The sequence below is a fragment of the Labeo rohita genome, chromosome 21, assembly GCF_022985175.1.
Source record: "Labeo rohita strain BAU-BD-2019 chromosome 21, IGBB_LRoh.1.0, whole genome shotgun sequence".
Lineage (NCBI taxonomy): Eukaryota > Metazoa > Chordata > Actinopteri > Cypriniformes > Cyprinidae > Labeo > Labeo rohita.
The window spans coordinates 10,768,398-10,784,140 of NC_066889.1; the positions used below are offsets into that span (position 1 = coordinate 10,768,398).

Sequence of the window (15,743 nt, forward strand, 5' to 3'; positions counted from 1 at the left end):
CTTTTCCATTTGTTGTCATGACTTGGTTAGATTCAGATGGTAAATATCATATATTATGTTGGGTGGCCATCTTAGAGAGAATCACCATGTTTAGAATAAAACCATTATATTTAAAAACATGCTATTAATCATATCATATAATAAAATATTCTTTGTTGTTACTACTGTAAATCTATAATAAATTACTATGGGATTTGCCTAAATGCTTTCAGAATCTTTACATTTTAAATTATTTTGTTTTTGTATTTTAAAATGTGTTTATATTAACATATTTTAATGATAGTATATTTATTGAACAAAAATAAATTATTTTATTATCAAAAAAAGCAGAAATAAGCAAAGCAGAAATAAGCAGTAATTGTTTTGAATAAGTATTAACTTAGACATTATTTAAAAAAAAACAAAAACATTATTTTAGTATTTTTATCAATACTGTTTGCCTTTTATCTTGTGTGTGGGGTAAAAGGCCCCCCTTGCCACCTCATACATTTATACGATTTTTAAACAAAATGAATGACTTGTATGATTTATTTTCAAACAAAATCTGTTGCTCCATAAATGTTCAATACAAACGTATATATTTTTCTACGATCATACACTTTGAGCACAGTGAAAAGCACATTTTTTCTTAGGGTGTGCCTTTAGCCCCGTTGTACCCTCTATACATTTTATTTTTGTTAGAAAATGAATGATGGTTTCCATAAATGAGACCTTCTTCCTCGGCTGGGATTGTGTAGAGCCCTTTGAAGCTGCATTGAAACTGCAATTTGGACCTTCAAACCACTGACTACCATTGAAGTCCACTATATATGGAGAAAAATCCTGAAATGTAATTTCTTTACGACTGAAGAAAGAAAGACATGGACATCTTGGATGACATGGGGGTAAGTTATCAAGAAATTCTTATTCTGAAAGTGAACTTTAAGGTACTAAACTGTATTTGACATGCAAACTAATGCAACTTTTAACTTTTATACTTATGTGAGACTTCACATTGTTTTGTTTTTAAAGGAATAATTCAACCAAAACTGAACATTTGCCGACAGTTTACTCCCCCTGAGGATATTCTAAATGTGGATGAGTTTGTTTCTTCATAGGAACAGATTTGGAGAAATGTAGCATTGCATCACTTGCTCGCCAATGGATCCTGTGCAGTGAATGGGTGCCGTCAGAATGAGAGTCGAAACAGTTAAAACATCACAATAATCCACATTAACTGGCATCTTGTACAAGTGAAATTTACAAGTGAAAACTGTCCAAAACAATTCTAAATGTGTGTTGGTGGATCTTAATGTGAGAGTAAACATTATTATGTGTTATGTATTTTGGCCAGAAGAATTGATTTAAAGACACCTTATAGGGTTAGTTCACCCAACAATCCAAATTCTGTCATTAATTACTCACCCTCATGTCATTAAACCTGTAAGACCTTCGTCAATCTCCGGAACACAAATTCCGAAGCTACGAGAATGCTTTTTGTGTGCAAAGAAAACAAAAATAATGACTTTCTGACTTTCTTTTGACTTTTTGAACTTTTGACCTTTTCTCTGACTGCCTTGTTTACAAGCAGAGGGAGACGCGCGCTGTATATAAAAAACTTTTCAGAAACATGTCTGAAGATTGCGACAGATAGGATGACTTTTGGCCTAGTTTTACTTATTCAAACCAGAATATATCAGTGAATTAAGAGAGATGGACATACTACGTCAGAATGCATGCATTGTGCATGAATGCGCATCGAAGACTGACACAGAAGAGATAAAACTGTTGAATTAAGTCGTTATTTATTTGCACATTCTTGTAGCTTCATCAAATTATGATATAACTACTGATGTCACATGGACTATTTTAATGATGTCCTTACTACCTTTCTGTGCCTTGAACGTGTCAGTTGCAATGCTGTCTATGCAGGGTCAGAAAGTTTTTGGATTTCATCAAAAAAATCTTAATTTGTGTTCTGAAGATGAATGAAGGTCTTACGGGTTTGGAACGACAGTGAGTAATTAATGACAGAATTTTCATTTTTGGGTGAACTATGCCTTTAATGAAGGATTTGTTTCTTACAAACATCGAGCTTTTTACCTCAAGATGTTAATTGATGGACTGGAGTTGTGTAGATTGCTTATAGATTATTGTGATGTTTTTATCAGCTGTTTGGACTCTGACGGCACCCATTCGCTGCAGACGATCCATTGGTGAGCAAATTATGTAATGCTAAATTTCTCCAAATCTGTTTCTTGATGAAGAAACTAAGTCTTCTACATCTTAGATGGCCTGGTGAGACACATTGGCAAAGCTTTTCCCAGCTTTCAAGTAGACTGACTGCACTTAACTCAGCAGTGCTCTTTATATCCCGACAGATTGTATGACATTAGCTGTGGTTTTACATGCGGCACAGCCTCTAGGGAGCCAATGTCCAACCACATTATTTGACTGATCAGCTATAAACAAACATGAATGGATTTTCCCCCAGCACTTTGAATATTTTAAACCGCATATTTTTTTTCCCTGGTCATGTAAATACCTGTTGGCTACAATAAGGACATAATGTTTCATAATTTTTCCTGGTCAGAAATAACCAGCCTACAAAACATGTCGTATAAATTTATTGTTATGCAATTTTTTGCATAATGTGAGATGTGCAAGCAGTTTTTAATAGGCTTTTAAAATTAGAAAAAGGATTTACAGCACAGCACAATGGTTAAGCTATTAAGTTCATATTTGTCATGCATTATTAAAATAATAGAATATGTAAACTATTATTCAACTGTATTAACAAAATGCTTTTATGAAAAGTGTTTATTACAGGTATTTGTATCGTTTACTGCATCTTTGAGATTTTGCTTCAGATAGGATTGAATTATGCAAAAAATTTGGAGATCATCAAATATTCATGTATTGTTGACACACAGTGTGTGTTATTAAATCTAATGAGAATGTCTGTACAGCACCATATTTTTACTGAAATATTACCACTAGAGGGCCTTGCATTCACATTATACTGTATTGAATCCTTTGTTGAGTACAGGTTTATCAGAACAAATTTAAATATTTTATTTGCATAAACCTGCAAAAATACAAATATTTAGTTTCACTGCATATTAAAAGGTTTCCTTCATTTGTAACAGACTATAAGCAGGTCTTCTATACGTGTGTGAGTGGCTTGCGTTGGCCTGAGCTTCTGAAAGCATTTCAACAGCTGTGTATGATTAGATTCTTACTCTCTGTGTGTCACAAAACCATTAAAGTCGAGTGCCGTGTTAATCAGGACACACATTGTGCACTTCCTGACAGAAGGATGTGCAGTGTAGCGTCCCAGCCTCTCTGACACAGACAGCTAATGCAAATGAACAGCATTTCAATTAGCAGCTATTGTGTTTGCTAAAAATACAGTCAGTGGATATTGTGACGCATGTATTTTCTTTCTTATTTTACCTCCTGATCTGCTTTCCTCTCTTTTTTTATGCCTTTATGTTGTTCTCATCCATCTCTTATGATATTTGTCCAGCTGCGTTTTCTACTTCTCACAGTTATGATGACCATGTCAAGTTCACCTTCTTACCTTCAGGTTGCAAACTTATTTTTGACAGAAGATGCAACTTGTTTTGAAAGTTAGATTTGTACAGGGAACAAATTTTCTTGCCTCCCAGCTCCAGATCAAAGCAAGACAGTGTACATCAGAGCAGTGGGGGACAGAAACGGTGCAACAGAGACAGAAAGAGCAGATAAAAAGACAGAGGTAAAGACCAGAGAAAAGGTCAGGAGGAGTGTGAGTGAACAGATGGAGGTGTGGTGGAACAGCACGTACCAAATGGGTTGTGCATACCCAAAAGGCTACAGTATTAAATGTAGTGTTGTTGTACAACAACCTGTACGTTAGCTGACAGACCGTTTGCACGGGTATAAAACAAAATCTATGTTAGAGGAGGTGATTGACAGCATAAAGGCTACTCTTTTTGCTAAACTGACCAATAACAATTGATATTCAAATGATGGAATGTGATCCATTGAATGGGAATTTCAAGATTTCCCCATGCAGATTTCACAATGGGTTTAAGGTGGCACATCAGTTTTTCTGACCAACAGAAAGCCCCCCTATTAATTAGAAATGCCAAATTGTTTACCCCAGTAGCGTGTTCACATGCACTAAAAATTCACATCCGCTGAAACCCTATTGTACTTATTTAATTAATTTTCAATGATCATCATTCTCACATAAAAATGATCAAGCAGACCAAACCATAAGGCATAGAGACCTGAAACTTTGAGGGATGGTAGTACCCACCCCGTCTACATAGTCACCAAGTTTTGCCCCAAATAGCCTGAGGGGAACACTACAGCAATCAAAAATATAAAATCCCCCATAACTCCTAAAACGATGTTACGACGTCACTCAAGCGTCTTATATAAAAGGAATCCTTGGGTCAAGAGAAACAAAACGCACATGATGGATTCAATCGCCATCTTCGTGAAATTTTCGGCCATTTTGGATTTTTTTTAAAAACCTATTTTTGCAAACTAGTCCTAAGTTTTTCAGCCGATCAGAGCCAAACCAGTGCGGAAAAATTCTCTGGAGAGTGAATATGAATAATTAAAAAAAAAAAAAACACTCACACATTGAGTTTTCAACCCACCATCGCAAAATGACGCCAAAACGTTTGAAAGTGGCAGGGCCACTTTTCCTAAGACGGCTATAATTTTTCATCAGAATGAGATATTTACACCAAACTTGATATGCGTATGTCCTCAATCTAAGGTCACATGACAAAATTCAGACCACTGTGTGGTGCTGTAATAGGACAAAAAACATAAAAATGGCTATGAATTTTCCAAAATGCCACAACTGTCTACAAACACTTTTATCTTGAAAACATGGTCGCTATTGGCGTTATTTTAGCACCTATTAAACAGGGTTAACAGAGAAATCGGCCAGTGAGGGGCAATATCGCATTTGTGTAAACAATTACATATTGCTCAGTTTTTCACACATACACAAAATATATTTATATTAAATGTTAGATCTTATTCTGAACAACTTTGCCTGAAGAACCATTGCTGTCAGTCAAATCATTTGTTAATTATTCAAGATTATTAAAAAAAAAAAAAAAAAATATATATATATATATATATATATATATTGACTAACTAGTTCTAGGTTTTTAGCCCAATTAGAGCTGAACCAGTGCAGGAAATTGTCTGGAGAGTGAATATCAATAATTATAAAGGGACGCCAAACTGCTCAAAAGAGGCGCGGCCACTTTTCCTAAAACAGCTGTAACTTATCAACAAAATTAGGTATTTACACTCGGTATGCATTTGTAAGAACTCAATCTGAGGTCACATGAGAAAAATCACGAAGTCTGGCCACTATGTGGTGCTATAATAGGACAAAAACAAAAAATGGCTATAACTACGCAAACAAAAATTCACATGCAGTGTCTGTGTCCAAAGTACAGAAAGTGTCTATGAGCACGTTTGCATATTTTGAAAAACATGGTCGCTCTCGGCCAATGACATTTGAGCACCTATTAGATATTTTTAACGGAGGCCGATTGACATGAAATTTGGTGGGCCTGTTTGACTCATGACCCTAAAGGCCTGTGAGAAATTTGAAAGAAACAATATTGATATCATATAATAGGTCTAAGATAGAAACTAGTCCTAGTGTTTTTCGCCCGATCAGAGCCAAACTAGTGCAGAAACATTCTCTGGAGAATGAATATCAATAATTAGTAAAAAAAAAAAAAAAAAAAAAGACACTGAGTCTTCAACTCATTGTCACAAACGTACGCCAAAATGTTTGAAAGAGGCGGGGCCACTTTTACTAAAATGGTCACATGAGAAAAATCCTTGTGTGGTGTTACAGTAGGACAAAAATCTAAAAATGGCTGTAACTACGCATCTATTAGTCTGATTGACTTCACATGCATTGTCTGTGTCCAAAGTACCACGTCTGTCTATAAGCATGCATTTTTGCATATCTTGAAAAACATGGCTGCCATCAGTCAATAAAATTTGAGCACCTATTAGAGGAGGTTAACAGAGGCTAATTGGAATGAAACTCAGTGGGCCTGTTAGACTCATGGCTTAAACGGTCTGTGAGAATTTTGAAAGAAATTGGAAACGGGACTCAAAAAAACAGACATTTTTTGAGTGTGTAAACAATTGTATATTTTGTGCGATTTTTCACGCATACACACAATATCCATTTCATATGATAGATCTTCTCATTCTGAACAACTTTGCCTCAAGAACCACTGCTATCAGTCAAATACTTTGTAAATTATTCAAGATTATAAAAAAAAAAATACTTTCATGAACTAGCTGTAGATTTTTTGCCCACTAAACCAAATTTAAAAATTCTCTAGTCTGGCCACTGTGTGGAGTTAAAATAGGACCAAAACTAATGGCTATAACTACATATGCGTTAGTCTGATTGACTTGAAAATTTACATGCTTTGTCTGTGTCCAAAGTGCCACGGTGGTCTATGAGCATGTTTGCATATGTCGAAAAACATGGCCGACATCGGGCAATGAGGTTTAGGCACCTGTTAGACGGAGTTAATGGAGGCTGGTTTAAATGAAACTTGGTGGGCCTGTTTGACTCATGGCCCTAAAGGTCTGTGAGAAATTTGAAAGAAATCATCCAGTGGTGGCTGATGTTGCATTTTTCAAGTGTGTAAATGATTGTGTATTTCACAGTTTTACTCAAGATATTGATATCATATGGTAGATCTTCTCATTATAAATAACTCTGCCACAAGAACCACTGTTGTCAATGAAAGATTATTTAAAAAACCTACTTTTGCGAACTAGTCCTAGATGGTTCATCCAATTTTCACCAAAACTGATACACACCATCTTCAGATGGTCATTACAAATGTTATCAAAAGCTTTTTGATAGATCCAACCATTCTTGAATAAAGCACAAATAAATTTGACAAAGAGCTCGCCAAAGTGGATGTGAGGTTATATATCCTCAATGCTTTATTGCATTCAAACCAAACTTGGAATTTGTTATGACAATCACGTCCTGAGGTTGTTTGCACAGTTTTGGCACAGTGGTCAGGAGAAGTGCCAAAGGCTGTATTTCTGCAATGTTTCTGCATATTGGCACCAACCTATGTGTGTGTCATTGTCACCCCTAGTTAACCACCCTACGTCAATTTGGGAACACCGCCATCTATCGGTCAAAAGTGATAAATCATTAAATAATTCTACTAGTGAATAGTTACTCAAAGGTCTTAAAGCACTTAAACCCCAGTAATTGCTGTTTGCAGCTATATATTTAGGAGAGGTTTACTGTTTACTGAAGCAGAGTGCAAATTCCAGCATGACACATCAGTATTAAAGGAGAACTCCACTTCCAGAACAACAATTCACAAATAATTTACTCACCCCCTTGTCATCCAAGATGTTCATGTCTTTCTGTCTTGAGTTGTAAAGAAATTATGGTTTTTGAGGAAAGCATATCAGAATTTTTCTTCATATAGTGGAATTGTGCCCCTGATTTTGAACTTTCCAAATGTAGTTTCAAAGGGCTCTAAATGATCCCAGCCGAGGAAGAAGGGTCTTATCTAGCAAAACGATCTGTCATTTTTTTTCGGAAAATAAAAATGTATATACCTTTTAAGCACGAAAGCTCATGTAGCACAGGTTCTGGCATGCACGTTCACAACGTACTATTGAATCGTGTCGAAAGGTCACGCTGAACGTAGGCGGATATACAGACCCAGTGTTTACATTTCCCGATCCATTTCGTTAATTTTAGCAAAATCAGCGTCACGTGACAGCCCCGTAATATTAACGAACGACTCGAAAAACCTGAAGACTCGAAACAGGTGAACTAAAGGTGCGTTCACGCCATATTGCGATATGGCGTGAACGCAGCATAATTCCAGTACAGAACCTAATAGGATGTTGTGCATGTGCGGCTGAACGAATCACTCCCTGAGACGACTCGTTCTTCGCGAGTCACATTAAAGATTCGTTCAAAATGAACGAATCGTTCAAGAACGACCCGTGGACGCGCATTCCGAGAGTCTGTGCTACGCAAGCTTTTGTGCTTAAAAAGTATACAAATTTTTATTTTTCAAAAACAAATGATTGTTTCGCTAGATAAGACCCTTTGTCCTCGGCTGGGATTATTTAGAGTCCTTTGAAGCTGCATTTAAACTACATTTTGGAAGTTCAAAATCGGGGGGCACAATTGAAGTCCATTATATGAAAAAAAATCCCGAAATGCTTTCCTCAAAAACTGTAATTTCTTTACGACTGAAGACAGAAAGACATGAACATCTTGGATGACATGTGGGTGAGTAAATTATCTGTAAATTGTTGTTTTGGAAGTGGACTTCTTCTTTAATGTTGAAAGAAAGCAAGTTAAGATGGAAAATGGAAGCAATTATTATTATAGCTTTCTTGCTCCATTTATAATAGTCATAAAGGGTCAAAGTGATGCATTAAGCCATATATGATGTGATATATGAAATATCAAACTATATCTGGCCTCTGTGAAACACAGCTGCCTGTTGGTACCAAGCTGATAAATTGAATGTGTTTTGATACACAGTGTCGTAATAGAGGGCACGTGCACACAAACACACACTCACACACATGCACAAAACACTTCAAAGGCAACATAGAGCGAGACGTCTGGATTAACCTTATACTTTCAGCCTTGGTGCTTGTGTTAGAGCAGTATGTTCTGGGGTTTTAATGAAAAGAAGCAGTGAAAAAGAGGGAGAGTGGACTGTATATGAACTACACTAGAAAGCTAATGCCAGTCTATATGGCATCCCTGCTGAGAAGAGAAGGGCAGACAGAAACCTGTAGACTTCAGATATTTACCCACTCAAATCTCTGTTGCTGTCACGTTTTAGGATCAAGTGTGGCTCTTGTGGCTGTGCGCTCTGTCTGCAGGGTCTTATCTGTGACAGTATGTGTGTATCAGGTATGAAAGCAGCAGGGGGCCAGTTCTCCCAGCACGTGTGCGTCCGGCAGACCAGTGGCCTTGAATACAAAGCGTGTGGCTCTGGTCGTGTATCTTCCTGCCCATTAGCTGTCAGTTATCATGGCTCCTCACCTCTTCCTCTGGAAAAAACGCTCACACAATAACAGCAAGCTGTGCTTCTAACAGGCATATCTGTTGTAAATTGTGGTTGCACGTTGTGGTTTAACAACAGGCACCTGCTGGTTTTGCTTTTTGAAACAGTAGTAATGATGGAAAGAGGCCATCCACTTTTTCACACAGTCCTACTTGTGAAAATAATTCACTTGTAACATTTTGTAAACTGTTTAGATTAATGCTTGTCTGATGCTGTTGTGAATATGCATCATTTCTAATCTGTATTTCTAAAAATTTCTTAAATTATTGTAAAAATGAAAAATCAAGTATAATCAAATATATCTTTATTTCATGACCAATACAAGTTTTCCTGTATTTATGAACCATCATTTGTGAGCTGTTTGAACAAACTCTTGAGTTTCAGAGTGGGTTTTGTATTGACACCTCTCAACAAATTCAACCCGGTTTAAATCAAGTTCAGTGGGTTCACAATGCTTGCTATAAACATTCTTTGTCACCTCAGGGTTTGAGCCAGAGTTTTTGATTAATTCTGGACCATGTGGACCTGAAAGAGAGATATCTGCAGGGAACAGCCAATCACACAAAATATAAGAGAGTGTCAGTTTGATTCATTTCTTGATATGGTTGTTATGAAAAATATAATGAATTTAAATGCATTTACAAGGCGGAAAAAACACAGCTACCGGCACAAACGTTTTAGAATGCAGCTGTAAAAAAATCTCTGACTATCCACCTTACTTTTCAACGTGGAAATAAGCCTGTGAGCAAGATTTCTGGTTCATTAGCTGCTGTAGGGAAATAACAAGAAGAATAACAATGTGCAGTAAATGGTAAAACTGTTTCCACTTCAAACCAGTGCGTTCATAATTAGGATAATACATTAAAATAACAAGGTAACACACCAATTATTATCAAGCAGCAAAATGAGCTGTTTTGTACAGCTAAAAATAGCTGGATGCAGATGAGACCAGAAGCCAGACAGATAAAATGTACAAATGGACACAAATTCATGCTCTTCCAGAAAAAATTAGGTGGATATCGATGTAAGCAAATTAATGTATAATGAAGTTATACCATTAATGATTTATATGTGTTCATAAAGAGCTTAAAAAACATGTGCTTAATCATTTTAAAACCTTTATATATTCGACAGCTTTTAAATATATGTATAAGAATTTAAAAGAAAATTTTGATATTAATTGTCTAAAAAATTGCTTAAGTTGCCGTTACAATGAAAGGAATAGTGTGCCCCAAAATTTAAATTTGCTCAAAATTTGCTAACCCTTATGGAATCCAAGATGTAGATGAGTTTGTTTTTCCATTGGAACAGATTTGGAGAAATTTAGCATCACTTGCTCACCAATGGATCCTCTGCAGTGAATGGGTGCCGTCAGAATGAGAATCCAAACAGCTGATAAAAACATCACAATAATCCACAAGTAATCCACACAAATTCTGTCCAGTATATGCACAGATGCACAGATCAAGCACTGTTAACAAGTGAAAATAGATCTAAACAAATACGTCAGTGGATTTATATGTGAGAGGAAAACAGAGGATGGACCTTTTCACTGGAGGAAGCATTATAATGGATTGTGGATTTTGGCCAGAAGCGACTGCTTAAAGTCAAAATGCAGTTGATTATATTTTATTAATGTAATAAATGGTATTTTGATATTTATTTAAAGCGCACATTGATGCCCATTTTCCACTAGTTAGTATGATTCTTATTATTATTTTGAGTCTTGATGAAATGTCTGAAACATACTATGGTTAAAACGTACTAAAAACCCTGTTTACATAATCAAAAACAGCCCTATTCACAGCAAGCCATTGCGGTGCATGTCTCTTTAAATGATAATGAACTGCTGCTCACCCCGCCCCTCTCTTCTGTTTTTTGTGTATTTGGTGGCGCATTACCATCAAAAACAAAACTAATCCACTGCGTCATCAGTGGCCCTCCTGTTGGCAGAAAATTATGGGCCAGATTTACAAACAGCTTGTGCCAGCGCAAACTGTCTTTTGGCGTTAAAATAGCACTGTCAGGATTTACCAAAGACGTGCAGTGAAGAATTAGCGCCGAAAAGGCATGGACACAGTTATTTAACTGACCTTATTGAATATGCATTTGTAGGAGTTTCCCTTTCAGACGCCAAATTTATAGGTGGAGAGTATTAAAATAAATCACGCAACGCGATTTACTAATGTTTGCGTTAGTATTTGTGCCATTATATCCCTGCTGAAAAAAGAGCTAAAACCAGGTTAGGCTGGTTGGCTGGTCTTAGCTGGTTTAGGCTGGAAGTTGCTCGTTTTAGCTGGTCTCCCAGCCTGACCAGCTAAGACCAGCCTGGAAGTGGCCAAAACCCCTCTAAAACCAGCCTGCTGACCAGTTATGACCAGCTAAAACCAGCCTACATGACCAGCTAAAACCAGCCAACTAGCTTAGGCTGCTTTTTACCTGTTTTTTTCAGCAGGGACAACATCCATAAAAAGCATGTGGTAGATTGTGCTGGTCATTATGGAAATGATCTGGCTGTGTCTCAAATAGAATTTTCCACTCCCATCGATGGTTTTATGGAATTGCGCTCTAATGCTAATTTGCGTGGTTAGTAAATCTGACTCTTACAAATATGCTGGGTTAAAAACAACCCAACTTGGGTTATTTGGCAACCCAGCACTGGGTAAATATTGGACAGAACATATGCTGGGTTATTTTGACCCAGCTGGTTGGGTTAAATTTTTTTACTAAACATGCTGGGTTATTTTATTTAAGTCAACTATTGATTAAAAATTATTATATTTCTGGTTTAAAATGGACTGGAACTTATAAAAACAGAGAGAATTGCCAGAGGCAACAGCAATAATCAAAAGATGAACATTTATTATTAAGCAAGAAAACATGGACAAAATACACTATTTGAACTTATTTGGCTGAATACAGCATAGTTTACAATATTAAACACATTTAAACTTGTTTAACAGGCATTTTAGAAATAAAAATGTAACATTTAAAGGTAGAATTGTAATTTTAGTGTATTTAACAGTCCTCTGTAATAGTTTTTTTATTGAAATAGCATTAATTCATCTGCGCCGATAGCCTTGTGGTTAGTGCACCGACATGTAGCACAACTGTGCTTGCGGCGACCCAAGTTCGAGTCCAATCTTGAGGTCCATTGCTGATCCCACCCCAATCTCTCCACCCAATACTTTCCTGTCTGCTCTCTACTGTCCTATCTAATAAAAAGGCCATAAAAGCCCCAAAAATACAATTAAAAAAAAAACAAGAAATAGAGCTAATTTTCATGCCGGTCTGAGCCGATAAAGAGCTGCTGTTTGCTGGGTTAACTGCAGACCGCTGCCTCACGTTTCACTTGTAGCTGAACGATGCCATGACTGACTCCAAAACCTGCCCATAAACAAACAGTACTGACATTCAAGAACATATTTTAAGATTAAACTCAGTATAATAACGAATAAAAACCATTTATTTTATACAAGGCAAAAGGTGTTTCCATCCTGCGAAACAACTGCTGCTTGCAGCTGACTGACATCACGTCCTTATGTTGTGTAAAATAATATAATATACGGCACAGTTAAGATTTTATAAATGAAATAAAATGTATACAAACCTTTATTTCGCTGAAGAAGTGCAAATCGGTGGTGCTGAGAACCGCTCTCTCCTGTAGAGGACTCAAAAAGCCCGCTCTCTGACTGACTGTAACTCAGCAGTTGGGTTGTTTCATCAGAGACAAGCAGAAAAGATAGAAAAAAATAACCCAGCAACTTAGTTACAGAAAAATTACCCAGCACCTGGGTAAAAAATATTCAAAATAACCCAATAAAATGATCCAACGGGCTGAACCCAGCATTTGGGATAACATCCAACTAAAATACGCCTGCATTGTTTACGAGATTTTCTCGCTACAGCTGCTCAAGCACTGATAAAATAGTGGACTGACTGAAGGTGGGAATATTCTAATATGGGGCAGTCTGTCAGCAGTCGTGGGCGGAGCCTGAGCAGTATGACATCATACTGCTCAGAAAATCGAAACGGCTTGTCGTTTGACTGTTTAGGTTTTTTGGGGATTAAAAAAAGTCTGAATCTGAATACCGTCCTGATGACACCTAAACCTTGCCACATTTTATGATCTGCTCACGTGACAATATCATCTCCTCCCCCACCCCATCCCTCCTCTCACACATCCCCAGCTCAGCGTCTGACACCCACCTCAACACAGTGTGTTACTCCTGCATGTGAGAGCCTCTCTTTACCATCAGCACTGTCTGGTGGCTTACAAGAAACAACTGAAATCTCCTGTTTTTATCAACTAACACCCTTGTCTGATTCAGTATCATATCACCACATAAAGGATGTTCAAATCATCGCTGCATGTCAAGAATGTTTTTGGAAAGCGCTGTTTTGCACATCATATTGCACACTTGTTGTATTGGCATATTTGTCTGGCAGCCATTAGTCTGTGGCACACAGCTCTTGATGAGTCTGAATGCCTCATCACAGAGCGATACACCAGTGTTGTCCTGCGCACACAGCGATAATTGCCTTCAGCTAGCAAATCCCCTGAAGCATTTAATGCTCTCTATGTTACGGAAGCCTGTCGCTCACACGCACCCTCTCTCACTCCGGCCGAAATCATAACAAGAAGGAGCGGATTTGCACAGCAGGTGAAATTAAATGATGAAAATGGGCTCGTAATTGCAGCGGGTGTAAACAAAGCCATCGAAAATCTCCTTATGACTTTCTGTTTGAAGAGTCTAAGACAACACAGCTTCAGCATACAATAATTCAGCATTTTGATGCATTTCGTATATATCAAATACCACTTTTTATGATATTCCTTGAGTTAGGATTGTTATCTAATATGAATATAATATAATGTAATGACTGGTACTTTGTTCAGGATTCGGTGTCTTTTGAGATATTGAGAAAGGTTAAGTTGACATTAAAGAGAGTGAGAGTCTTGTCACAGATAAAAATGTGCCTACAGGGCAGGAACAAAATCTACAGACACCATGTAATCGCTGTATCGAATGGAGGAAAAGAGCTGGAATAGCAATAATTCCATACTGTGCGCTTCCAAGATATAAAACGCAAGATGATAAACAGAGAAAAGGGGTACAGGAAAAAACAGTACACAGCATATTTGAGTAAATGTATATGTGGTGAGAAAAAGACAGATGAATAGTGGAAATAATAGCAGGAGAGCAGAGGTTAAGCAATCAAAGCTCCTTAATCGAGAATAAGGTGTCAAAGTGAAATGCCATTTGAGAGGGAGGGTGAGAGAGAGAGAGAGCAAGAGAGAGAGAGAGAGAGAGAGAGAATGAGAGGTATTCTCGGTGAAGGATGCACACACACAGTCTGTGCTGGTGAGGACGGCACCTCGTCTTTGGAGATTGTGACGATGCAGATTTAGCCAGAGCTGGTGTCGGTGTGATGTGACGAGAGACTGAGGACAAGGACTAAGACTGAACCTGAGGTTTGGCAATGTCTGAGTTCAGGTCCAGAGTGCGCTGTCGGAGAGCAGGTGTCCGTGCTGCCGCCGCTCTTATCGGACTGCTCCACCGTTCACGCAAGCGGTGTGAGAGACGGAGGTTGACGGAGACAGACGGCCAGTGGTGGGTGAACGTCATTGTGGGTTGTATATGTCTGTATGTGGTGGAGAGGAATGTATCTGTGTGTGTGTGAGAGGTCAGAAGATTCATGCATTATTTAAGTTTGTACTTAATGCAAGCCCGCAGTTCATGATTCAGTTTTTGGATTCTGTAACACAAAGTTTGGCTGGAAATTGAAACTCCAGGGGAATGTTTTGGAGGACTTGTGCTCAATTAATTCTAGGCCTACATGTTCTGCACACTTTATGAGCTAGTTGTGCTTAGTGAGTTTGGTGCTCTCTTGCCAAAAAAAAAAAAATCAGTCATCAGGACATTTTCAAAAGGTTTATGATGTTTTGTGCCAGTACTGTATATAATTCAGTCATTTTAACTTAATTTTTAATAGATTTTAACATCATTTTTAACACCTTGATTTCAGAATCAATATTTATTTCCTAGCAAACCGATAAGTATTTCTGAGAGGAAATGTGTCCTTTTACTGTGGGTTTAAGTTAATGGATGGATAGATAGATAGATAGATAGATAGATAGATAGATAGATAGATAGATAGATAGATAGATAGATAGATAGGATGGATGGATGGATAGAACAATCTAGATGGTTGGATAGAATGATGGATGATAGAACAATGGATGAATAGATAGAACAATCTAGATAGATGGATGGATAGATGACAGAACGATGGATGAATGGATAGAACAATCTAGATATAGATAGATAGATAGATAGATAGATAGATAGATAGATGGTTGGATAGAATGATGGATGGATGGATGGATGGATAGAACAAGATAGATAGAAGGATGGATGGATGGATGATGGATGGATGGATGAATGGATGGATGGATAGAACAATCTAGATGGTTGGATAGAATGATGGATGATAGAACAATGGATGAATAGATAGAACAATCTAGATAGATGGATGGATAGATGACAGAACGATGGATGAATGGATAGAACAATCTAGATATAGATAGATAGATAGATAGATAGATAGATAGATAGATAGATAGATAGATAG

The 15,743-nt window shown here is 37.3% G+C and overlaps 1 protein-coding gene across 8 annotated transcripts in view; it reads left to right on the forward strand.

Annotated features, from left to right (window-relative positions):
* rap1gap2b (RAP1 GTPase activating protein 2b) overlaps nt 1-15,743 on the forward strand; it is a 76,316-nt gene that overhangs the window by 35,455 nt on the left and 25,118 nt on the right. For 2 of the 8 annotated variants that reach the window (XM_051092288.1, XM_051092286.1), the window contains exon 1: nt 14,427-14,722. The exons of 4 other annotated variants lie outside the window; for them this stretch is intronic. In XM_051092288.1, the coding sequence (XP_050948245.1) occupies nt 14,592-14,722 (131 nt within the window). In that variant the 5' untranslated portion in view covers nt 14,427-14,591. Of the gene's footprint in view, nt 1-14,426; nt 14,723-15,743 lie in introns of those variants that run through there. 2 more of the 8 variants (XM_051092285.1, XM_051092287.1) reach the window with 1 other exon arrangement.